The sequence below is a fragment of the Gopherus evgoodei genome, unplaced genomic scaffold, assembly GCF_007399415.2.
Source record: "Gopherus evgoodei ecotype Sinaloan lineage unplaced genomic scaffold, rGopEvg1_v1.p scaffold_33_arrow_ctg1, whole genome shotgun sequence".
Taxonomy (NCBI): domain Eukaryota; kingdom Metazoa; phylum Chordata; order Testudines; family Testudinidae; genus Gopherus; species Gopherus evgoodei.
The window spans coordinates 4,369,200-4,395,458 of NW_022060005.1; the positions used below are offsets into that span (position 1 = coordinate 4,369,200).

Sequence of the window (26,259 nt, forward strand, 5' to 3'; positions counted from 1 at the left end):
TGCATTGATGGTAAAACTTCTTTTATCGATGTAGGAAGTGTCTACACTAGCCACTCATTCTTACTGGATATTGAAATAAATGCACACTCCCCAGTTCCTGGGTCTCCTTCTCCCAGCCTCCCGGCTGGTGCGGAGCTTCCAGCTTCTTCCCAAAATGCCAAATTCCAATTAACTAATTCTGTGTCTCTGCCCCTCCCATATGCCTGTTCCCAGCCCCACATTAATACTGCCCCCCCACATCACTTCTACCCCCACCCCCTCCACCGGTTGTGACCACAGCCCCCACAGCCCCTTTTCTCCTCCCCTACCTGGTGCTGCAGAGAGGGAGGGGGAGGAGATTCCAGGGGTCATAGAGCTAAGAGGCCAGAGGTTGGGTAAACAGGAGTCCTCCAGGCCATAGGGGCTGGGATTACTTGGCTAGAGACACCCATTTTTCCATTCCCAGCGGGCTGTTCCCCCCTATGTCTCGGTGACACTGTCTGACCCCGGATCCCCAGAGTCCTCCTGGATCATAAAGGACAGTGGCAAACTGGCTGCACAGTCCCTGGGGCAGTGATGCTATTGGCTTCTCTACCACACAGCAGCCTCCAGGGTCACAGAGACGGGATGACAGAAAGTCCACAGGGAGAGGTCACAGAGACAAGGTGTGTGATGCGAGAGAGGCTGATTTCAGGGCTCCCAGAGGGCTATTTCCCCGCCTCTCCCCTGTGTGTCTCAGGGGCACAGGCTGAGCCGGGATCCCATCCCCACCCAGAACCAGGGTCGGATTCTCTCCCCAGGGACGGAGCCCAGCGGGAAAGTGAAGATCGGGGCCTTGTCACCAGCATCGATAAATGTCACCTGCCCCTGGTCACAGTCCAGACAAACCCGGATCCTGCTGGGGACCCGGCTCAGGGGCAGGGGGGTCACAGGGGAGGTGAGAGCCCAGAACTGATCCAACTCATACCCCACAGCACAAATCCCATCCTCAGGGCTATGGCTGATCCATCCCTTCCTCCTCACAGACTCTCTGGCCACATACACAGCCCAGTACCCCCTATACCCCCTCTCCATCTCCCAGCAATGTCTCCCTGAGGTGAATCCCTCACAGCCCAGCACACAGCCCCAGGAATCAAATCTCTCAGGGTTGTTGGGCAGTTGCTGCCGTATATCTCTCTGTCTCACACTTTTCCAATCCTCAGACAGGACAAGGTTGGGATGAGCCGTGTCTGGATCCAGAGTCACGTCTACTGAGGAGAGAGAATCAGAGCATTAGGGGCAGAGCTTGGCCCTGGGGGAAGCTGGGACCATTTCTCACACTCCCTAGCAGCCCCGTCCTGGCTGGGTCAGTCCTGGATCCCAGGGAGCTGCCTCTGTCCCGGGAACCCGAGACTCAGCAGGGATGTCACTGCAGCTCCTCAGGGTAGTGATCGGTCTATCAGGGATCAATTTATAGAGTTTAGTCTAGATGCAATGAATTGATCCCCCAGCACTCTCCCTGTCCAGTTCTTCCCCGCCGCGAGAGGCAGAAGCGGAGTCGATGGGGGAGCGGCAGTATCTTAAGTCAAACCCCCCCCCATCCCCTTAGCATAGACCAGGGCCTAGTGTATTTCTCATTTGCTTCCAGAAGCTTCAGCTCCCTGCTCCATCTGCTGGGACTGCTTCATTCCCAGCATCAGACACAGCCAGGAAGGTGTCAGAAGCTTTTATTGAGGAGGGAACAGAGGAGGCAATTATCAGCTTTATACCCCAGAGGGAAGCTCCCTCCCCTAAGGCAGCCTCCACTCCCAGGCTGGGGAACAGAGAGGAAGGTGCAGCATTGGGGAAGAGCTGCTTAAAACCACAGAGTAGGAGGTGGCATTGGGAGAGGTAACTCCATCCCCAGCCTAGAGAGAAGGCAGGAGCTGGCAGCATCACAAGGAGAGCATCTCCCCAAACCAGGAAGCAGTGAGCAGCTCCAATGGGAGAGCCCAGCCCTGCCCAAAGGAAAGGCAGGATGTTGGAGAAGAGTGATGGGGAGACCTCTCCACTAGGGTAAAGCAGCTCAGGGCAGACAGCTCTGTTCAGGTGCTACTCAGTGAGTGTTTCTGTTCATCAGCGTGGGCATGAACTCAGCACTAAGGTTGGTGTCAGGATTATTTGTGTGATGTCAGTCTGGGATCTCCCCAGGAGTTCTGGAACCTTGGTACAAGTTGCTGTGGGGAGCACGAGGTCTCACCACCTGTGGCCACACCTCCTCCATGGCCCTGCTCCACTCCCCCTCTTCCCACTGAGGCCCCGTCCCCTGGCCAGGCTGAGAGCTTGGCTGCTGTGGAGAGCTTCTAATCCTCCATCTGCCCTGGGTGGGTTTCTGGGGGGTCTAAGAGCAGCCCCCAGCCCACGTCCCCACTCCCTGGAATGCGTGATGTTGGCTTGGGATCTCTCCAGGAGTTCCGGACCCTTGGTAGAAGTTGGGGGTGGGGCACGAGGTCCCACCACTGGTGGCCCCGCCCACTCCATGTCCCTGCCCCATTACTCCTCTTCCCACCAAGACCCTGACCCCTGGCCAGGCTGGGAGCGTTGCCTGCTGGGGAGAGACCTTGACCCTCCACCTGTCCTTGGTGGGTTTCTGGGGGGCCTGAGAGCAGCCCCCATCCCATATCCCCTCTCTCTGGGGTGCTCCACCCAGGGTAGGTGGAGGGTGCAGGGCTCCACAGTGCCACTCGGGCTCCCTGGGTGGGAGCCCAGCTCTTGTCATAACATTTTTTCCCAGATCTGGACCTTAGCGTTCAAAATATGAGTGTTAGCATGAAAACCTCCAAGCTTAGATACCAGCTTGGACCTGGTAAAGCTGCCACCAGCCAGGAATTATACAGTGCCTAGCTCACTGTCGTCTCCCAAAAACCTTCCCTGGGGGACCCCCAGACTCAGATGCCTTGAGTCTTACACCAAAGGGAAATAACCCCCTCCCCTTGTTTCCTGGTTACTTCCTCCCAGGCTCCCCTCCCTGGACGACCCTAGGAGATTCCCTGCTTCCAGTCCTGGAAACACAAGTACCAAGAGAGCTAATCTCTCTCCCCTCCTCACCCAGAGGGTATGCAAAGTCAGGCTTAGTAAATTTAACACAAAGAGATTTTCCCCCTGACTTCTTCCTCCCACCAATTTCCTGGTGAGCTGCAGACTCAATTTCCTGGAGTCCCCGCTAAAGAAAAACTCCAACAGGTCTTAAAAAGAAAGCTTTATATAAAAAAAAGAAAGGAAAAGACATTAAAAATAGTCTCTGTAATAAGATGACAATCTACAGGGTCAATTGCTTAAGAAAAAAAAGTGAATAAACAGCCTTATCCAAAAAGAATACAATTAAAACACTTCAGCAACTACACACATGTAAATACAAAAGAAAACAATATAAACCTATTGTCTTACTATCCTTGTACTTACAACTTGGAAACGGAAGATTAGAAAGCCAGGAGATAGAAAAATCACTCTCAGAGCCGAGAGGGTCAGACCCAAGACAAAGAACAAAGAACTCACACCCCAAAACTTCCCTCCACCCAGATTTGAAAAAGTCTTGTTTCCTGATTGGTCCTCTGGTCAGTGGTTTCAGGTTACTGTTGTTACCCCTTTACAGGTAAAAGAACATTAACCCTTAACTATCTGTTTATGACAGCTCTGATTTCTGGCCTCGCCAGGGGCAGGGTCTCGGGGGAAGAGGAGCAGGGGTGGGGTCGTTGAGAGGGGACAGTGCTGGGAAGAGGCTCCAATCTCACCCTGTCTGTGTGCTCCGATGGTTCCCCTCTTTTTCACTCCAGTGCAGATGGCAGAGTGTCTGGAGGGGGAAAAGATTAAAAAGGTAAGATTTCAGGCTTCATATTTATAACAGCATCACCACTCTGATCTCCTAGAACTGTGTTTTCATCATGACACAGAAAGAGACTGAGACACACTCAGGTATTTAATGTGAAAAGATCTGAAACCTCTTTCCTCTCTCATTCAGGCATCTCCCAGCAATGGACCCAACATCCTTGTGAACTCCCAACTTCTCAAAAGACATGAAATTGTAGAAAAGATCCTTGGGTCCTGATTCTGTCATCCCAGCTCTGCTTAGGTTTCATCAGGGGAAGTTTGAGTCGCAAGACTGAGGTCCCAGTTATGCTGGTACGCCCTCAAAGTGATATTGGACATTGGACTATGAAGTATATCTGAAAGAACTCTTTACAGCATGACCATCTCCGCTATGAATCTGAACCTCAAGTAATCAAACTTATTGTCTGTGTGTATACTGATCTTTTAACAATACTCTCTCTCTTTTGTTTTTTAATAAAGTTTAGTTTCGTTAACAAGAAATGGCTGTAGCGTGTATTTGGGTAAGATCTGAAACATTTGTTAACCTGGGGCGTAATGTGTCCGATCCTTTGGGATTGGTAGAACCTTTTCTGTTATATGATGAAGTAAGATTTTCAGAAATCATCGTATCCCTTCCCTGTGTGGGGATCTGAGATGTTTCTAACCACAGGTGCTGGCTTCTAATTGTCCCTGGATGTGCTCAACCCCAGGCCTTGCCCCGACTTCACCCCTTCTCCAATGCCACACCTCCACCCTCCCTCTTACCACTGAGGCAGGTGGGAAGCACTGGGAGGGAGGGGGAGGAGTTGATTGGTGGGCAGAAGAGCTGGGGCTAGAGGGGGGAGCTGGCTGCCAATGGGTGCTAAGCACCCACTAATTTTTTCCATGGGTGCTCTAGCCCTTAAGCACCCATGGAATTGGCACCTCTGTTTCTCCCTGTCTTACCTGCAGGAATTCACTCACTGGCTTCTGACACGTCTCCTCCAGCTCACTGATCAGCTCACTGATACGGGAAATCTCCTCAGAGAGTTTACTGAGATTTTCATTCTGGATCCTCACCATCTCCTCATCCAGCTTCTCCAGCTGGGCCAGCAGGAGTCGCTCTTGTTCCTCCAGGAACTGCCGCAGTTGCTGAAATTCAGACACAATCTTCTGCCTCTCGGTTTGTATTAGTTTCTGTACGAAAATAGGGAAAGGGCTGGTCAGGGACATGGATGGAGCCTGGGGTCCTTTCATGAAGCAGTGAGTGTGCAGGAGGGAGAACATAGTTGAAAATCCTAAGATTTCTGACATTTGTCTTTATCCTGGGGAGAGGATTCTTTCACAGCTTTCCCTTCAGCCCCTATACTGCTGAAAGGGAGGTTTCCATGTCTGTCATGTTAGCATATTCTGTCATTCATGGTCTCTGGGAATTCAGCCCCAGAGCAGCAGGAGGCAGGATCCAGCACCACACTGACAGAGACGCCAGAGGAGAAAAAAGAAACAAACATGTTAATGCACGAAATGACCAGACACAGTGGACAGCACTTCACGGGTGACATTCAGTTCACTTGAGGAGGATTTCTGGGCAAGCCACAAGAGCTAGACATTAACTGATCAGCTGAAATGGAAGTTTAGGGCTTGTCTATGCACAAATCTAACCCAGTAATCCATGGTCATGGAGAAACACACACAAGCCCACGTTCACCAAGGCCACACAAGAGTCTGCCTCCAAACAGACCTCCCACTGCCAGTCACTGCTGGTTCATAACAAGAAGCACCTACCAGATACTCCTGGTTTTTCCCCTCTCCAGTCACTTTCAATCCCAACAGCTTTTCTCGCTCTTCCTTCAGAGTCTTCAATTGGGTCTGGACTTTTTCCTGAAGAATCAGAAATGATCTGGGAACTTTAATTTGAATGGTTGAGAGGGGTGTGGAGCTTTATGTTTTTTCATTCAAGATGACTGTTGGTCCTAATCACTTTGTGACATTAGGGCCACCAAGGAGATGAAATCTTATCAATGCAGACTGGGAGTTGTCATTATCAGACTCGTTACCAAATTAGATTCAGTCTTTTTAGTAATTAGACATAGATCTCAATTATAACCAAGCTTTATTGGTATTTGTGAATTGATGAGTGGTACAGAGCATAACAGGACATTGGAGTCACATGGGGGTGACTCTATCAGTCTGTTTTTGAGGTTTAATGAACAAAATGATACAAATCCCAGAAGCCACCAGGGTTTAAATATGAGCTGGGATTTCAGCCCTGAAGCCCTGGGGACTACACTGGTTGGGCTGAGCTGGTCTAAGCACCAGGGCAAACCCCATGAGACGTCGGGAGGCCATTTGTCTGGTTTGAAGCTGCACAGTCAGGACTGGTGCAACCATTTAGGCGACCTAAGCGGTTGCCTAGGGCACTGGGATTTGGGGGGCGGCATTTTTTTCACCAGCGACCACGGCGGCCAGATCTTCAGCTGCTCTGGTCACTGCCAGCATTTAGGCGGAGGGAGCTGGAGCAGGGGAGCGTGGGGAGGGCCACCTGCAGCAAGTAAGTGGCGGGGGGCGGCACACAGGGGAACTCCCCGCCCCAGCTCACCCCTGCCCCACCTCCTCTCCGAGCATGCCATGGCTGCTTCACTTCTCCCATCTCCCAGGCTTGCGGCGCCTAAGCTGATTGGCGCTGCAAGCCTGGGAAGCGGGAGAAGTGAAACAGCGACGGCGTGCTCAGGGAGGAGGTGGGGCAGGGTGAGCTGGGGCAGCGTGGTGCCTCAGGGCAGAGGGTGGGGAGCTGCCACAGAGGGGGCACCTCAGGACGGAGCTGCCACGGGGGGAGGGGATCAAGGCAGGGGCTCAGGGATGGGGGGGCGCAAGGTGGAAGTTTCACCTAGGGCGCGAAACATCCTTGCACCGGCCCTGCGCACAGTCCAGTTTTGTGGAGTACTATCCCTGTCCGGTAGGGACTTGGCACTGGACGTGGCTTGGTCCAGTGAAAAAGAGGGAAGAGGAGACCGAGGATGCAGGAGGACACCAGCGAGGTTGGGGGCAGGGGTGCGAGTGGCAGAATGATGCAGGTGGGGGCAAGCTGACAAAGGCGAGGGGGGGGCCCAAGCAGGCTGATTGATTCAGGTGCAGGAGGGCTCATGCAGGCAGGCGTGGGGATGTCCTATATTCTGGGGATGCCTCAGGGCCCTTCCTAATGAGGCAGATTTGTATAAGGAACTGTTGGGGTTTGCCCCAGTGCTGCCCTAAACCCTTTCAGTGGCAATGCCCTCTGGGTAGGTCCTCACTATCCCATTCCCTGGTAAAGATCCCGGAAGCAGTGCATTCTGGGAGATTTCTAAAGGCTGCCTGGTGGGACTAACAGAACAGCTCTGGCTGGTCCTTGCCCACGTACACAACAGAACAGGTCAGACTGGCACCGGTCAGCTCCAGCCTGGGGTTAGTTTTGCTACAATCCAGTGGTACTTAGCATGGACCTGAGCTGTCTGGAGCCTTTTTTTGTGCAGACTGAAGGTGCTTGGGGTCCCACACAGCATTTAGCCCAGTGATCTCCTCTAGTGCAGGCCGGCAGCATCTGAGTTTAACCCTTCATGGAGCAACACTGGAGTTCAGAATCCCAGTGGGAAACCTCATCTCCCTGGTAAGCCTGGGGCTTTTATCAAGGAGTCTTTTTCTCCTTCTGTCCACATGTCATCATTGCTCTGTGCTCCTGAGGGGGACAGTGTAGCCTAGTTGTTGGGGCGCTGGACTTGGCCTTGGAAAAATGGGGGTTCATACCTCGCTCTGACACTGACCTACTGAGTGACCTTGGACAAGTCACTTCCCCTCTTTGTGCCTCAGTTTCCCCTCCCACCTTTTGTCTCTCTTTTCCAGTTAGACCAGGGGTGGGACAATATGGGAGTGGGGAGGGGCTAACCTCCTCAGCCAGGAGCTCAGGGGATGGGCAGGATGGTCCTGTGGCTGGATGTGGCCCGCAGGCCGTAGTTTGCCCACCCCTGAGTTAGACTGTCAATGGCTCAAGGCAGGGATTGCCCCTCACTGGGTTTTCTACAGGGACCCCCACAATCGAAGTCAGATCTCATCTGGGGTACATAGAGGCTGCTGGGATGCCAATAACAATAATAAACACTGTGATCCAATCAGTAATAACAGACACAGCTTGTAACTCCCCTTCTCTGGTCTGAAGGCAGTACTCTCACATAGACTGGCCTGCAGCTCTTGTGAATCAAATCTCACTGGTCATTTAATAACTTCCGGTCTGCGGAGAGTTCCCTTAGTTCACTTGTGGGAGCTGGGTTTGAAAAGGATTCAGCTGCGCAAAGAAAACTTTCCCACATCAGACAATTTTAAATCTTTCTGTTGCCTTTCTTGCCAGGCTGGAGTATCATTAATTTGTACAGACTCTTTCATGCAATGAAGGCTACACACAGCTGAGTGACACAGATACACCTGTCTCAGGAAACTAGTGATGCCAAAGTTATTACCCATAAGATATGACAGCAACTCTGTACCTTGTACTCCTGGGCAGCATCCTGTATGGGAACCGCCGTGTGAGTGCAGTGAGCCCGGGGGACTCTGCAGATCACACAGATGGGGTTTGATCCTCTTCACAGAACAGCTTCAGAGCCTTCTGGTGTTCCCCACACACCCCGTCCGCTCCTCTTCCCTTTGCTGCCTGTAAACTCAGCCGTTTGGCGATTTCTATCATGTTTGCCAGCTGCCTGTTGGGCCTGAGGCTTCCCTGTTGCACAGTTTGTTTGCACTGAGGACAGGAGATGTCCGTATCGGATCCCTCCCAGCACTGGCTGATGCAGGCTTGGCAGAAATTGTGCCCACACTCCGGAATGACAGGTTCTGTTAAATACTCCAGACAGATAGGACATGTCGCTTCCTCCTGGAGACTTTGCACAGGGTTCTCTGCAGCCATGGCTCCCTCTGGGCAGTATAACAGAGTAAGTTTCAATTTCCTGAGTTCACACCATGCCCCGCCTGCAGCAGCAAGGGGGTGTTTCCCTTCTTAGAACCCACTCATGATCTTTGTTCAGTTGGAAGGGGCCTACCTATAAAATTACAGCCCTGGAGGTACTAAAGTGTTGTTATCTTTGTTGTGTGAATCAAGGGCAGCAGAACTGTTCTTGGCATTGCCTGATTGAGGGGCTCACCCTCAATTAAACTGTTCTTGCTCGGCAGGAGATGTTGGTGCCAAAGACTAATGGAGGTGTGAGAGGGTGGTGAGTTATTTATACTAGACGGTATAAGTTCTGGATGCTATCCAATCCTTTCTATGTCCACTGTGTAATCACAGAGCTGGTTAAGATTTAATGAGGAGTTTTGTTATGTACTATCGGGGTTATCTCTATCCCAGACTTTTCAGGTTTGTTGTCTGTCTGCAAAATACAGACAACTCAGCAAAGTCCAAATACCAAGTTCTTTATTGATGTATGCACACAAGCAACAAAGAACCAGCCCATTCTCCACACAGAACCAGATCTCCCTTCTGCAAATTTAAATTGCTTTTTATTAGCCACTCCGTCGCATCATCACTTATGTTGCGTCATCACTGCACCTTCCCAGTTATACTTTGCCAGCATACAAAACAAAGAATAACTGTTATGTCTTGATAAGCTTCATAATTAGTACAAAAAGGTACAAGTTGCTTTAAAAAGCTTTTTCAAGCATTTTTCTCAGCCTCTGCAAGCATTCTCTTATCTAACAAGGTCATATAGTCAGCAACCAGGCAAGCGCTTGACTGTTTCAGCTAGTATATTTTTTTCCTCAGTAGGCCTTGCTGTGTTATTGCTAAGCAAAACAGGCCATCAAGGCAAACTCATCAAGTTCCCCCTTCATTCCTAGAGGACCCACTAAGGGGACTCGAGGAACACAACTTAAATTATACTACAAAGTAAGGACGCCTAGCTTTAAGGGTTGGTTTACACATTTGGGACATTAAAATTATGATTTGTTGAAAGCACAAAAAACAATATTGTAGCATACAAAGATTATAACAACCCCAAAACCCACAAAAAAACCAGTAAATATGTGTTACCTCAAACTGCTGGAAGGGTTTTATAAGCTGTACGATTACATAGCCAATACCAGCCAGATCCTTTAGGGACGTGCCAAGAGGAGCTGGAATAAGTTAGAATAGTGATTTTACAGCTTGTAAAATTACCCACAAAGCTGCTTTTGTCTGATGAGTGCCGGCTTATGCAAAAAGCATAAGAGCCCTGGGCTATCATATCAATGGACCAAGTCTGGTTCCACGAAACAGATAAGCTGGTGAAAGCACCGTCCTGAGATGTGACATTTTTTTATGAACTGAGAGAGATAGGTACCCCCAACAACGGGATACCTTGACCAAAGTTTGTGGGGTATAAATACAAATCCAGCATTGTGTTTGGTTTACACTTTGCACTATAGCACCTATAGCACGTGTTAATTTCATAAAACTATTACCTGTCCAATCATTAAGCGCTTTCCAGGTAAGGGGTTGAGACCAGTCAATATTTTTTTGGCACCTTGCACATTTTTTAAACATCCAGAAGGAAGGTGATCTTGATATAGAACAAGGGGTTCTAACCAGGCCAAAGAGCATGACCCTTTCCAGGAGACAGGCAAGCTTAAATAAGCCTTTTCTTCACAAACCCAGTAGACTCCAAACAAGGGATTAGATATAATAGATGCAGTATATTGGGGTTTGTAATACCATCCAGTCCAGGCAGAGAGACCTTGAAAACTATTAGTAGCATTATCAGCACACTGACACAGAGTACTCGGTACCCGAAGAATTAAAAGAATGCTTTTTTATGCAGTGTATGCGAAAGATTTCTGAATGTTTCAGCACTGCGGTGCAATTAGTGTGTGATAGATCTGGTGCTATAAAGCAACCTATTCTGGTAAACCCATGAGGTTTATCCAATACCAACCGATTAATCAAGCTGCAAAAGTTAGCAGGGAAAATATAACAGAACTTTCCAGGTCGAGGTAAACCTTGTGCAAGAGTACAATCAGGTCCCCCCCTTTCACCAAAATGGGTTTTATTAAAATAGGATTTACAATTGCTAACTCCTACAGGCACATTTCCTAAGCCCAGGAAGCACCACTCACCAGGTCACTTCCACACCATAAGATATTTATTAATTTGGAATCCTGAATCTGCCCAGGTTAGGTTCTACAAGCCTGAGGAGTCCTTCCATGAAGAAGTCCATGTCATATTCATAGGGCTAAGAGGTATGGAGATAATGGGAAGACCTTGGTGACTATCTACTGGCATTAAGGAGCATACCCAACACAAAATGTTATTCAGTGCTGGCAAACGGGCTTTCATTTCATGAGCAAAGCTAATAAAGGCCTTACATTCATATCCCCTAGTTAATCCAACCACCACAGAAGAAAAACAACAAACAATACACAAATGAGTCCACCAACTCCGCAGCCGACTATTCGTTGCCATTCCTTGGGGAATGGGCACCAGTATACTTCTTCTTGAATTTTAATCTCAGGTCGCCCAAAGGGGTAGCAGTCCATTTGTCCTGGGCATGGCGGTCATCTGCCTCTGGCTCACCCGGTTTGCGGTGGGGTGAACGTGCATGACTCCCTCCAAGTCTGATGCCGTCTGCTTCTGGGGAACCCTTTACCAGGTCGGGCTCCCTAGCGAGGCTTCATTTGACTCTGGTATGATGAATCCAAGCGGGAAGTTCCTTGACCTGAACAGCAGTAGGGCTCCTCAGGATCATCTCGAACGGTTTTAGCCACTGGGGTTGGAGTGGAGTCTTCTAGTAGACTTTGATCCACACTGGGTTACCTGGCGAAACAGAATGAACAGCTTCCTACAATGGTAAAGATTGAGACTGTGCTGAGTACTGTTGTAATGTGGTTAAATGCTGCTGAAAAGCTTTTACAAAAGTTTTTGTTTTACAAGTCAGATTATTGTCACTAGGTATTGAAACCAGAGAAGTAAAAAAAAAGGTGGTACATGTCCAAAAAGTATTTTAAAGGGTGCTAGCTTAGTCCTAGAATTGGAAGTAGTCCGGGCAATATACAAAGCCAAAGGAAAAACTTTAGTCTATTTCATTTTAAGTTTTTTACACAGCTTAGTTAGGGTGGTCTTTAGAGTTCCATTCATACGCTCCACCTGGCCTGAGCTCTGAGGAGGCCAGGGGGCATGAAAAACCCATTTTGTCTCAACTGCTTCGGTAAGTTTCTTGCAAATTTTTGCTGTAAAATACGTTCCCTGGTCAGAATCAATTTTTCAGGAGGGCCAAATTTTGGCATGATCTCATTAAGAAGCACCTTGCAAACTGCTTTGGCTGTGGCTTTCCTTTTGAGGGGGATAATTCAGTAAAATTAATTTGAATGTGCTGCATGCGCCTATGAGCCCATTTGCGCCCACCCAGTGGCGCCTGTTGGCGTGTTTCCTTGGGATTACATTGCTGACAAAGAATACAACTTTCCAGTACTCTTTTGGCCATTTCACTTAATTCAGGAGCTACAAACTGCCTAAGAAAGATTTGAACCATTTTATTTACTCCTAGGTGGCTGTTGCTGTGAACCATTTATAGCACCTCACTTTTCCCATGTTGCCTTTTTAGTATCTGAAGCTTGTAATTGCCATTGAGCTGGCGGGGGGGAAATCAAGTCTAACTGGCCTTCCTGTTGGGCCGCTGCCCTGGCCACCCTGTCAGCCACGCGACCTTCCATTGGGACAGGATCAGTCTGTCTAGTATGAACCCTGCAGTGCATCACCGCAATCTTCTTAAGAGCCTGAGTGCCTTGAAGCAGTTCAGCAATTTCCTTTCCATGGGCAATCTGAGCTCCAGATGAGGTAATGAAACCTTGTTCCTTCCAAATTGCACCTATGGCATGGCACACCCCAAAAGCATATTTTAAGTTCGTATAAATATTAACCCTCTTCCCTTTAGCATAGAGGCAGGCTGCAGTCAGGGCTTTTAACTCTGCAGCTTGGGCACTCACCCCGGGAAAAAGAGCTTCCCCTATTAAAACAGTCTGCCTATCAGTAACTGCGTATCGAGAGTGTCTGATTCCTTCACGAACAAATGCAGATCCATACATAAACAACTTTTTTTTCAATGTCCTTCTGCACCACAGTAATGACAACCACTACTTCTAACTCCTTCTCCATGTCCTCTGCCTCTCGATGCTTCTCCTCTTTCCCATCCATTCTATCCACCTTTGTTTTTCATTCATGTCCTCTTTTCTTTCCCCGGTCATTGCTGCTGTCAACAGTGACACTTGCTTTTTTTATATTTTTTTGCCTTTCCTTCTTTTTTTATTCTTTTTTTCCCATTAAACATTCTAGTAGCAATGCTAACTACTTTAGACAACCTTTTTTCTTGCATGCCATCTGGATGCTCTTTAAATCTCTTTGCAATATCCTCTGCACATTGTGACATGAAAATCATTTTAACCATCTCCTTTCCATGATCAGTTTCAGGATTTAAATTCCCATGTTTTCTAACTTTACAAATCAGTCGAGCACAAAAGTTAGAGGGGTGCTCGTCTGGACGCTGAACACAAGCAGTTACCTTACTCCAATTTGGAGTAGCCTCCCCTACGTCTCTAATGCCATTCAAAACAGTTATTAAAAATCTATCCAACTTTGTCTTTTGAGCTGAATTGTTGGGATTCTAATTAGGGTCATTAATTGGCCAAGGTGCATTCAAATGACCTGCAGATTTTTTTTTTTTACTTTTTGTCTTTCATCTTCTGTCATGAGAGTATTTAATAAATGATTTACATTTGCCCAAGTGGGCACATGAGTGAAAAAAAATGTGCGGAACATTCTTTCCACTGCCTCAGGATTGTCTTGTAAGCGAGGCATAGTGCACTGCCAGTTAAACAGATCTGAAGTTACAAACAGGATGTGGGTAAAAACCATCTCATGTCCCCCAGCAACCAGTGGAACCAGATAAGTTCTTAACGGGGCTTGTAATATCAGGGGTGTCTCAGAAACATCCTCTCTCATGGAGTTAAGTAACCTAGTGGGGGTCCACGAGGGCGAGGATAGGGCTGCTGTAATATTGGAAGTGTTTGAGAAGCAGTTTCTGGCCAAGTTTGCAAAAGGCTGGCTGGAGGCTGCACAGAGGGGGTGAGGCTGCCTGATCCCTTTGAGGATGAGGCAACATTACCCTGAGATCCCCCTTGATTCTTCTCTGTCCCTGAACTGTCCCTAACCTGCTTTTGAATCCTTGCACTCCGCCGGACAGGGGGAAGAACAGGAACAAAATTGTCCTTTTCCCAGTGTGACTCTGGGGCATATGGTGGGGGATTTTTACAAGAGCTTTTCATCCACACAGCTTCAGAAGCTACCCTTTCCTCCGTGGGTTTACAGTTATACCACACAAACAAATTATCCATTTGTCCTGGCCTAAGATCAACCAAAATATCCCTTAAGGAGTTCACCCTATCTGTGGAAAAGGTTCCACCCTCTGGCCAGTCTTTAGTCGGGGACAAATGAAAGGTAAATGACGGCCATTGGTCCAACACAAATTTCTCATCTTAGCCTTGGACAATCCGGCTGTCCTGGATATATCCTTCCACTCTCTCAGAATGAGAGCTAACAGGACATTCCCCGGGCATTTACTGCCACCTTGTCCCATTTTCCTGTACCAAGCACTCACTTACCTAGTTCCCGGGACTCCTGCTCAAAGGGCAGGTGGACGTTGCTGGATTTAAACGGGCTCAGGCTGGTTCATGAGACAACGCCTTATTGCCGACGTGAGATCTGACTCTTGGCAAGGCTCCTCTCAATTGAAGAATGCGCTCTGCGCTGCATCGGAGATGGACCCCCTCGCCGGAGAGTCAGACATGTCCCATCGGGGTCGCCACATCTGTCGGGGTTATCTCTATCTCAGACTTTTCAGGTTTGTTGTCTGACCGCAAAATACAGACAACTCAGCAAAGTCCAAATACCAAGTTCTTTATTGATGTATGCACACAAGCAACAAAGAACCAGCCCATTCTCCACACAGAACCAGATCTCCCTTCTGCAAATTTAAATTGCTTTTTATTAGCCACTCCATCGCATCATCACTTATGTTGCGTCATCACTGTACCTTCCCAGTTATACTTTGCCAGCATACAAAACAAAGAATAACTGTTATGTCTTGATAAGCTTCATAATTAGTACAAAAAGGTACAAGTTGCTTTAAAAAGCTTTTTCAAGCATTTTTCTGGAGCCGGTTCTGTTGTATTGTTGAAAAGGAACCCCTAGATCAGTGATTCCCAAACTGGGGTTCGTGAACCCCTGGGGGTTCGTGAAATGTTACAGGGGGTTCTCAGGGGTCAACAGCCCAAATCTCCTGGATTTCCAAGAGCTAAGCAGGTCAAAGCAAGCATCTCTATCACACTGAGGAGATTTAAACTTCAAGACTCTGTAACCCTTCTGCCCCTCTGAGTTGGCAGCAACAAGGGCCGGGTTCAGTATCCAGGGGTTCAGTTTTAATAACACCATGCATAACCAGCTCGAGCCCCCACCCAGTGACCTGGGAAACTTACATACCACACCCTCCTGGGCGCCTCTAGGAGGCAATACTTCCCCTCTCCCAAGCACGGAGTCTGAGCGTAGCAAAATCCTTTTAATAAAGGAAGGAAACAATGCGGCATCCCATTGGAGAAACACCACAAACAGGATTATAACACAAACCATAAACAAAACCCACCTCCAAGTACATTTGGCAATGTTCTTTCCCCTTTAGGGTTTTAAGTCCAATTACCCCAAAGTCCAACAACCCAAAAGTCTCTGGCCAGTGCCACCCCAGAATTCAAGAGTTTTTCTGCCGAGTTTTACCCCCCCAGCCTGGGTGGAAAGGGGTGGGGGGGGGAGAAGTCCACACAGCCTGGGCAGAAAGGGGTGGGGGGGAAGTCCACACAGGGTGTTAAGGGGCACCTTACATGGGCTAGGGCCAACTGCTCCACCTCTCCATAAAGTTCTGCTGCAGCCCTCACCACAACCCACTCCACCACACCAGCTGTGCTGCTGTTCCTCCAGCTGTCCATGCAAACCACTTCACTATGCTCACTGCTCTATGGGCTGCTCCAACATGCTGCAAACCACTTCGCTCTGCTAGCCGCTTAACAATAGATCTTCAGGCTCCCTGACAGGTTAACACAGCACTCAGTAATTTCAACTCTTAGTAGGGGAGCCCTGGTGTTGCTGCACCATTGGCTCAACAGGAATTCAGCTCATCAGTCTTTAGATGGACTCCTAATGGAATCAAAATTAGCTCTACTCTTTAACAGTGGAAAGAGAAAGATGTGCAATTGCGGTTCCAGGCCCTCAAAAGGGGCCCATACCATCAGATACACACACCAGTCTCCAAACTCTCTCTCTCTCTCTCTCTCTCTCCTCATGGGGTTTTGGAACCCATGTCTCATGTTTAGCAAGTACCACCCAACTGAGGTTGAGTCATCTCTGTCACAAGGCAGTCCCACAGCTCCCCATTCACATAATCAGGGTGACAAACTTTTTTTCCCTCCTGCTCCAATAACAAAGAAATTGGGGATCCCAGAGCTGTTAAAATAACCATCCCAATCAGCTGTGGGCTTATGCTAAGTGGGGGGTGGATGCCAATGCAAATCTTTCCCCACTCTTTGAAATTCTTGGAATTCTTTCCACATTCCCTACAATTCACCACCAGATGTCAGGGTAGCGCTCATCCTGACTCTGCTTACAGCTCCTTATAAGAAATGGAAAGGGAGGTGGATATTTTTTGCTGTTTTTAAAATTAAATAGGCAGCTAGGATTGTTTTTAAACTTATTATGAAGAACAAGTTTAAGTTTTGTCGTAATGCGCATTGTTTGCCTGGACTGCTCAAGACCTGAATGCTTGTGTAGGAGGAACTCTGTGAGTTGAAACAATAGGTGGGAACTAAACCCCCTTGAGTTACTTCAGTGACAATGTGTGTGCAGAGGAGCCTTAGTGTGACTGTGTGTTGCTGAACATCTAACCACCCGCCTGGGACCAGCCGGGCTACAGGAGCTACCTGGGCTAAAGTCAGAGGCAGATGGTGTGTGTTAGTGACAATGCATGAAAATGGCAACAACTCATTAATCTGGAGCAAACCTTGAGCTAAAGGGTGATTTTATGGTAAATCTTCTAAGATTTATGTCATCGCAGTTTAAAGGTTACAGCTGAGCCCCTTCAAAACACAAACTAAGAGCTAGAAAGATTTATGGTTTAATTTTGTAAAACTCCAAACACAAAAGAAAAAGTAACAATCCAACTCATTCCCCACCCCAATCCTCCACGCTGTTCCAGCTGCCCCGTCTCTTCTTCTCATTTTGTCTCCTTTGGCCAATACCGAGTTCATTATCACTGTGTTGACTGGGTCTGCTGGGGAAAATTAAAGCAAGAGGTCCATGTTTTGGTTTTGTCTGACTCTGGGCAGAGAAGTATGAGGCTGGAGATAAGGGACAATGGGGACTGCTCAGCACACAAAGCTGGACATGCTCAAGTCCACAGTTAGCAGCAATTGCTCCTCTGCACAGGCTCTTTGCTGCTGGAGCTCCCCACAAATGTTTCCCACCAATGCATTTGCCTCCACAGGTCTAGATTTTGACTGTGGTTGTACTATTGCTCCTTTGACCCAAGCAGTTTGCCAGTGTTTGGGGCCTTGCTAGGTTCTTCCATTGGCAGGAGAAATTGATTATAGGAGTCAGGTATTTCTTTGGTGCAATCTTCATTATTTACAAACAATATCCACACATTCCTATGCCCTGAACACGGTAAAAACAAACAGCAGTCGGCAGTTTCTTTACTCAGAACTCCACGTCTGCCTTTCCGGGGAACCCTGGACCTGAAGCAAGCTCTGTCTCTCAGGGCTTGTCTACATCAGAAAGTTGCAGCGCTGGTGAGGGAGTTACAGCGCTGCAACTTAGGAGGTGTACACATCTGCAGGGCACCACCAGCGCTGCAACTCCCTGTTTGCAGCGCTGGCCGTACTCCCTTTTTGTCTCGGGTGTAGAGGATCCAGCGCTGGTGATCCAGCGCTGGTAATCAAGTGTAGACACTTACCAGCGCTTTTCTTGACCTCCGTGGAATAAGCAGGTATCCCAGCATACCTGAGGAAGCCTCTGGTAATCAAGCTGGTCTCCTTCCCCGGTTTGCTCTCGCGTTCCCCGAACCCCGAGCAAGCAGGTCTCCTTCCCTGTGGTTTGCAGGGAGGTTCGGGGAACGCGAGAGCAAACCGCGGCGAAGCTGGTCTCCTTCCCCGGTTTGCTCTCGCGTTCCCCGAACCTCCGTGCAAGCAGGTCTCCTTCCCTGCGGTTTGCAGGGGGGTTCGGGGAACGCGAGAGCAAACCGCGGCGAAGCTGGTCTCCTTCCCCGGTTTGCTCTCGCGTTCCCCGAACCTCCGTGCAAGCAGGTCTCCTTCCCTGCGGTTTGCAGGGGGGTTCGGGGAACGCGAGAGCAAACCGCGGCGAAGCTGGTCTCCTTCCCCGGTTTGCTCTCGTGTTCCCCGAACCTCCGTGCAAGCAGGTCTCCTTCCCTGCGGTTTGCAGGGGGGTTCGGGGAACGCGAGAGCAAACCGCGGCGAAGCTGGTCTCCTTCCCCGGTTTGCTCTCGCGTTCCCCGAACCCCCCTAGAAGCCGCCCAACAGCGCTGCAGTATGGCCACATCTAACACCACTTGCAGCGCTGGTTACTGCAAGTGTGGCCACTCTGCAGCGCTGGCCCTATACAGCTGTACTAATACAGCTGTAACAACCAGCGCTGCAAAATTTTAGATGTAGACATACCCTCAATTTCCTTCTTGGCTCACACTCAGGACTGGTTCTCCTGGCTTTCGGCCTCATGCACACCAAGCTGCCAGGCAATCCCTCAGCCCCTGTGTTTTCAGCCAGCTCCAGGGAAACCCTGCTTAGGCCTGCTCTACACTTAACACTTAGATCAACCTGGGGATATTATTCAGGGCTGTGAAACTTTGTGTGCTCTGAGTGCCACAGCTAGATCGACCTAATCCCCCGTCCAGACAATGGAATTCTGTCAGTGACCTTGCTACAGCCTCTGAGAAAGGGGGATAAACTAGAGCGATGGAAAAAACACTTCCAGATGCATCTACACTATGGCACTTCAGTGACACCGCTGTAGCTCTGCTATAGTAGCAATATTCTTCCTGAGACCTGGTCTTCACCTAAAACTTAGGTCAATCTAGCTACATCGCTCAGAGCTGTGAAAACTTGCACACCCTGTGTGATGTAGTTAGGTCAACCTAACCCCTGCTGTAGATGCAGATAGGTCAAGGGAAGAATTCTTTGTTGCCCTAACTAATGCCTCTCCTAGTGGTGGATTTACTGCATTGATGGTAAAACCTCTTTTATCGATGTAAGAAGTGTCTACACTAGTCACTCATTTCTACTGGATATTTGGATGATGCACACTCCCCAGTCCCTGGGTCTCTTTCTCCCAGGCTCCTGGCTGGTGCGGAGCTTCCAGCTTCTTCCTAAAATGCCAAATCCGAATTAACTAATTCTGTGTCCCTGCCCCCCCGCATATGTCTGTTCCCAGCCCCACATTAATACTGCCCCCCCACATCACTTTTACCCCCAGCCTCTCCACCAGTTGTGACCCCACAGCCCCCACGGCCCCTTTTCTCCTCCCATACCTGGTGCTGCAGGGAGGGTGGGGTAGGAGTTTCCAGGGGTCATAGAGCTGAGAGGCCAGAGGTTGGGTAGACAGGAGTCCTCCAGGCCATAGAGGTCGGGATTACTTGGCTAGAGAAACCCATTTTTCCATTCCCAGTGGGCTGTTCCCCCCCCAATGTCTCAGTGGCTCTGTCTGACCCAGGATCCCCAGAGTCCTCCTGGATCATAAAGGACAGTGGCAAACAGGCTGCATAGTCCCTGGGGCAGTGATGCTATTGGCTTCTCTACCACACAGCAGCCTCCAGGGTCACAGAAACGGGATGACAGAAAGTCCACAGGGAGAGGTCACAGGGACAAGGGTGTGTGAGGCTAGGGAGGCTGATTTCAGGGCTCCCAGTGAGATATTCCTCTGCCTCTCCCCTGCGTGTCTCAGGGGCACAGGCTGAGCCGGGATCCATTCCCCACCCAGAACCAGGGTCGGATTCTCCCCACAGGGACGGAGCCCGGCGGGAAAGCGAAGACCGGGGCCTTGTCTCCAGCATCGATAAATGTCACCTGCCCCCGGTCACAATCCAGACAAACCCGGATCCTGCTGGGGACCCGGCTCAGGGGCAGGGGAGTCACAGGGGAGGTGAGAGCCCAGTACTGACCTTCCCAGCACCACTGCATAGCCCAGATCTCCCCCTCAGTGCTAAGGCTGATCCCTTCCTTCCTCCTCACAGAATCTCTGGCCACCCCCACAGCCCAGAATAGCCCACCCCCCATCTCCACCTCCCAGCAATGTCTCCCTGAGATGTATTCCTCACAGCCCAGCACACAGCCCCAAGTATCAAATCTCTCAGGTTTGTTGGGCAGTTGCTGCCGCGTGTCTCCCCATCTCACACTTTTCCCATCCTCAGACAGGACAAGTTGGGGATGAGCTGTGTCCTGATCCAGAGTCACGTCCACTGAGGAGAGAGAATCAGAGCATTAGGGGCAGAGCTCGGCCCTGGGGGAAGCGGGACCATTTCTCACACCCCCCAGCAGCTCTGTCCCGGCTGGGACACTCCTGGATCCCAGGGAGCTACCTCTGTCCTGCGTACCTGAGACTGAGCAGGAATGTCACTGCAGCTCCTCAGGGTAGTGATCGATCTATTGGTGATCAATTTATAGAGTTTAGTCTAGATGCAAATAAATTGATCCCCCAGCTCTCTCCCTGTCCGGTTCTCCCCCACCGCGAGAGGCGGAAGCGGAGTCGATGGGGGAGCAGCAGTATCTTAGGTCGACCCCCTCCATCCCCTTAGCATAGACCAGGGCCTAGTGTGTTTCTCATTTGCTTCCAGAAGCTTCAGCTCCCTGCTCCATCTGCTGGGGCTGCTCCATTCCCAGTGAAACAGACACAGCCAGGAAGGTGTTAGAAGCTTTTATTGAGGAGGGAACAGAGGAGGCAATTACCAGCTTTATACCCCAGAGGGAAGCTCCCTCCCCTAAGGCAGCCTCCACTCCCAGGCTGGGGAACAAAGAGGAAGGTGCAGCATTGGGGAAGAGCTGCTTAAAACCACAGAGTAGGAGGTGGCACTGGGTGAGGTAACTCCATCCCCAGCCTAGAGAGAAGGCAGGAGCTGACAGCATCACAGGGAGAGTATCTCCCCAATCCAGGAAGCAGTGAGCAGCTCCAATGGGAGAGTCCAGCCCTGCCCAAAGGAAAGGCAGGATGTTGGAGAAGAGCGATGGGGAGACCTCTCCACTAGTGTAAAGCAGAGGGATGTGTCAGACCTCAGGGCAGAGATCTCTGTTCAGGTGCTGCTCAGTGAGTGCTTCTGTTCATCAGCGTGGGCATGAACTCAGCACTAAGGTTGGTGTCAGGATTGTTTGTGTGATGTCAGTCTGGGATCTCCCCCCAGGAGTTGTGCTGTGGGGGGCATGAGGTCTCACCACCTGTGGCCACACCCCCTCCATGGCCCTGCCCTACTCCCTCTCTTCACACTGAGGCCCCACCCCCTGGCCAGGCTGAGAACGTGGCTGCTGTGGAAAGCTTATAATCCTCCACCTGCCCTGGGTGGGTTTCTGGGGGGCTTAAGAGCAGCCCCCAGCCCAGGTCCCCGCTCCCTGGAATGCGTGATGTTGGTATGGAATCTCCCCAGGAGTTCCGAACCCATGGGTAGAAGTTGGGGTTGGGGCATGAGGTCCCACCACTGGTGGCCCCCCTCAGTCCATGGCCCTGCCCCATTACTCCTCTTCCCACCAAGCCCCTGACCCCTGGCCAGGCTGGGATCGTTGCCTGCTAGGGAGAGCCCTTGACCCTCCACCTGTCCTGGGTGGGTCTCTAGGGGGCCTGAGAGCAGCCTATGTCCCATGTCCCCACTCCCCGGGGTGCTCCACTCAGGGCACATGGAGGGTGCAGGGCTCCCCAGTGCCACTTGGGCCCCCTGGGTGGGAGCCCAGCTCTGGTTTCTGGCCTGACGAAGAGCAGGGTCTCGGGGGAAGAGGAGCAGCGGTGGGGCCGCTGAGAGGGGCCAGTGCTGGGAAGAGGCTGCAGTCTCACCCTGTCTGTGCGCTCCGAGTGGTTCCCCTCTTTTTCTCTCCAGTGCAGACGGCAGAGTGTCTGGAGGGGGAAAGGATAAGAGAGGTGAGATTTCAGGCTTCATATTTATAACAGTATCATCACTCTGATCTCCTAGAACTGTGTTTTCATCATGACACAGAAAGAGTCCGAGACACACTCAGGTATTTAATGTGAAAAGGTCTGAAACCTCTTTCCTCTCTCATTCAGGCATCTCCTAGCAATGGACCCAACATCCTTGTGAACTCCCAACTTGTCAAAAGACATGACATTGTAGAAAAGATCCTTGGGTCCTGATTCTGTCATCACAGATCTGCTTAGGTTTCATCAGGGGGAAGTTTGAGTCGCAAGACTGAGGTCCCAGTTATGCTGGTACGCCCTCACGGTGATATTGGACACTGGACTATGAAGTATTTCCGAAATAACTCTTTACAGTATCACCATCTCCGCTATGAATCTGAACCTCAATGAATCAAACTCATGTCTGTGTGTATACTGATCTTTCAACCATACTTTCTCTCTTTTGTTTTTTAATAAAGTTTAGTTTTGTTAACAAGAAGTGGCTATAGCATGTATTTGGGTAAGATCTGAAACATTTGTTAACCTGGGGTGTAATGTGTCCGATCCTTTGGGATTGGTAGAACCTTTTCTGTTATATGATGAAGTAAGATTTTCAGAAATCATTGTATTTGACATAAGGGAAATGTTTCCTTAAGTGACCTTGTTATTAAGTGATGTGTTCATAAGTTGCTCTGTGGGACAAAGAGATGTTTCGTCCACACAATGTGCTTAAAGACACCAGACACTCACAATGTGCTGCCCAGGAACAGTTAGCAAAGTCCAAAAAATCCCATGTGGAGAAAAGGGTCAAACTGACCCATGCACATCAGTGTGTAATGACTGGTAATGAATGAATCAGAAAGGAGAATAACTTGAAAATAGCTTGGACAGCAAAAGCCCTGCCAGTTAGAAGATACTTACAATGCATAACACACATGCATGTGTAGTGTATGAGTTATACAAGATACTTTCTATTCATAACATTCAAAGGTGATTGGAAAAAAACTAATAAATATATAATCTGGATGTGTATTATATGTCAGACAGTGTAAGGAGCATCATAGGAGAAATGCATCATGACCTGCCTATGCCCCAGGAGAAGGTAACTGGACAGTATTTCTTTCAATATGTCTGTCATTTCTTACTTTAGCCATAATTGTAATGGCAAGACATGCTTTTGGAACAAATAAGGGGTTGAATTAATCAGTCTGAGTGTCTTGGACCCTAAGTGTGTGGCATTCTCACCCAACAATTAAATAGAAGCATAATCTAATTATGAACCAACTGACCAGAGCCATTCTCAGTCTCAGACACTGATCCCAGTTTCCCCTCCTAGATCCCTTCTAGGTACCTTTGAACTTCCTCAGAGCCTCCAGTAGCGCAATAGTTTTCTGGGAGAAATCACTGACTTGCTCTTCCAGTTCAGGAGAAATCTCCTCTGGCTGCTGCAACTTCCCCTTCTCACACCTGGAGAGAAACAATTTCATGTGATTACAGTTCATTGTGAGACTCATTATAAGTGGTTGCTAGGGAGTCGCTGCTCTAATGGGCCTGGAGTTAGAATTCCTCTGCTTCTCCCAGCTGCAGAAATCTGTCCCTTAGGAACTAGACTAAGGAACCAACTCCCACCTCCCCAGCTCATTCCACACAGGTCTCCAAACAGTCCTCAGGTGGGAAAGACTCTTGACCACTGCTGGCCTGGGCTGAATGGTAACCAGGGCCCCAGCAGTGACAGGCCCATATTCCATCTCAACTATACTGAGGAGGCCAGTCCCCCAGGGAGGTGACATCTCTGGGAAATACTTGAGGTCAGTCCTTCCCACTGAATGGAGAATTCCAGAGTTTTCTGTGCAAGGGTGAGAACCTCAGGACGAAGTTGATCACAGAGATTTGTATCTAGAATGTGACCTTCCCCACACATTTTGCTGTACATCCCTGGGGAGATGCAGTGCTAACATCACCATTAAGCCCTTTCCCAGTATTGTGAAGTGCGAGGGGGAGTGAGAGGGAGCCATGTACCTGCTCAAGGTGCTTCTGACATCCTAGAGGGGAAAGAGAGGGAGAGAGAGAGAGAGGAAAGACTCTCAGTTCCATTTGATTCACACAGGGGATACCAGGGAAGGGATTTTGCAAATATGGGGAAGAGAGGCCCTGCCCTGACCCCAGGGCCAAGGATTCCCTGAGCTAATGGGGCTTTTCCATCTCTTATATCTCTGTCTGTAACTCTGCAAAGAACAATAGTCACTCACATGTCAGCAATGCACACGCCGAGTTACACTCAGATCTCTGACCGCTGGCTCCAGTGCTTATGATTCAGGAGCCCTCCCTTCCCTGTGTGGGGATCTGGGATGTTTCTAACCACAGGTGCTGGCTTCTAATTGTCCCTGGAGATGCTCAACCCTAGACCCTGCCCCGACTCCACCCCTTCCCCAATGCCACACCTCCACCCTTCCTCTTACCACTGAGGCAGGTGGGAAGCACTGGGAGGGAGGGGGAGGAGTCGATTGGTGGGCATGAGGCACTGAGGGTTGAGGGGGGAGCTGGCTGCCAATGGGTGCTAAGCACCCACTAATTTTTTTCCATGGGTGCTCTAGCCCTTAAGCACCCATGGAATTGGCACCTCTGTTTCTCCCTGTCTTACCTGCAGGAATTCACTCACTGGCTTCTGACACTTCCCCTCCAGCTCACTGATCAGCTCACTGAGATGGGAAATCTGCTCAGAGAGTTTACTGACATTTTCATTCTGGATCGTCACAATCTCCTCATCCAGCTTCTCCAGCTGGGCCAGCAGGAGTCGCTCTTGTTCCTTCAGGAATTGCCGCAGTTGCTGAAATTCAGACAGAATCTTCTGCCTCTCAGTTTGTGTTTGTTTCTGTATGAAAATAGGAGAAGAGCTGGTCAGGGATATGAATGGCACCTGGGGTCCTTTCATGGAGCACTGAGTGTGGAGGAGGCAGAACTTCATTGAAACTCCTAAGATTTCTGACATTTGACTCTACCCTAGGGAGATGACTTTCTCACAATTTCCCTTTCAGCCCCTGTAACTCTGAAAGGGAGGTTTCCATGTCTGTCATGTTAGCATATGTTATTCATGGTCTTTGGAAATTCAGACCCAGAGCAGCAGGAGGCAGGACTCAGAGCTACACTGACAGAGACACCAGGGGAGAAAAAAGAAACAAACAAGTTAATGCACGAAATGACCAGACACAGCAGACAGAACTTCATGGATGACATTCAGTTCACTTGGGGGGGATTTCTGGGAAAGTCACAAGAGCTAGACATTAACTCATCAACTGAAATGGAAGCTTAGGGCTTGTCTACACATGAATCTAACTGGGCAATCCATGATCATGGAGAAACACACACGTCCATGTTCACTAAGGCCACACAGGAGTCTGCCTCCAAAGAGACTTCCCACTGCCAGTCCCTGCTGGTTAACAACAACAGGCACCTACCAGATACTCCTGGCTTTTCCCCTCTCCAGTCACTTTCAATCCCAGCAGCTTTTCTCTCTCATCCCTCAGAGTCTTCAATTGGGCCTGGATTCTTTCCTGAAGAGAAAGAAAGGATTTGGGAGCTTTTATCTGAATGGTTGAGAGGGGTGTGGAGGTTTTTGTTTTTCCATCCTAAACCCAAGATGACTGTTGGTCCTAATCACTTTGTGACATCAACATCAGGGGCACCAAGGAGATGAAACCTTATCAATACAGACTGGGAGTGTATCATATTCTGACTTATTACCAAATCAGGGTCAGTCTTTTCAGTAATTAGACAGAGACCTCAATTATAACCAAGCTTTATTGGTATTTGTGAATTGACTAGTCGTACAGCACATAACAGGACACTGGAGTCACATGGGGATGAATCAATAGGCCTTTTTTTAAAGAAGGTTTAACAAACCAAGTGATACAAATCCCAGAAGCCACCAGGGTTTCAATATGGGCTGGGATTTCAGCCCTGAAGCCCTGGGGATTGCACTGGTTGGACAGAGCTGGTGTAAGCACCGGGGCAAACCACATGAGATGTCTGGAGGCCATTCATCTGGTTGGAAGCTGCACAGTCCCCAGTTTTGTAAAGCACTATCCCTGTTTGGTAGGGACCCAGCACTGGACATGGGTTTGTCCAGTGAAAAAGAAAGAGGAGGAGACTTAGGATGCAGGAGGATACCAGTGATGGTGGACGCAGCGGTGGGGGTGGGGTTGGGGGTGGCACCTCCATGCAGAATGATGCAGGTGGGAGCGAGCTGAAGAAGGTGGGATAGGGCCCAT

At 49.4% G+C, this 26,259-nt stretch overlaps 1 protein-coding gene and 1 long non-coding RNA gene across 2 annotated transcripts; one reads left to right on the top strand and one right to left on the bottom strand.

Annotated features, from left to right (window-relative positions):
* Positions 1 to 680: 680 nt before the first annotated feature.
* On the bottom strand, positions 681 to 26,209 carry LOC115641123 (zinc finger protein RFP-like). Its single transcript, XM_030544222.1, is given in 8 exon segments — positions 681 to 1,229; positions 3,729 to 3,749; positions 3,752 to 3,787; positions 23,343 to 23,458; positions 24,011 to 24,033; positions 24,633 to 24,863; positions 25,447 to 25,542; positions 26,204 to 26,209. Coding segments are annotated over 8 exon segments (1,044 nt in total). The 3' UTR covers positions 681 to 714.
* LOC115641194 lies at positions 4,900 to 17,560 on the top strand. Its single transcript, XR_003998021.1, has 4 exons — positions 4,900 to 4,982; positions 7,945 to 7,947; positions 16,646 to 16,652; positions 17,551 to 17,560. It is a non-coding gene; the product is annotated as an uncharacterized LOC115641194 (long non-coding RNA).
* Positions 26,210 to 26,259: the final 50 nt, after the last annotated feature.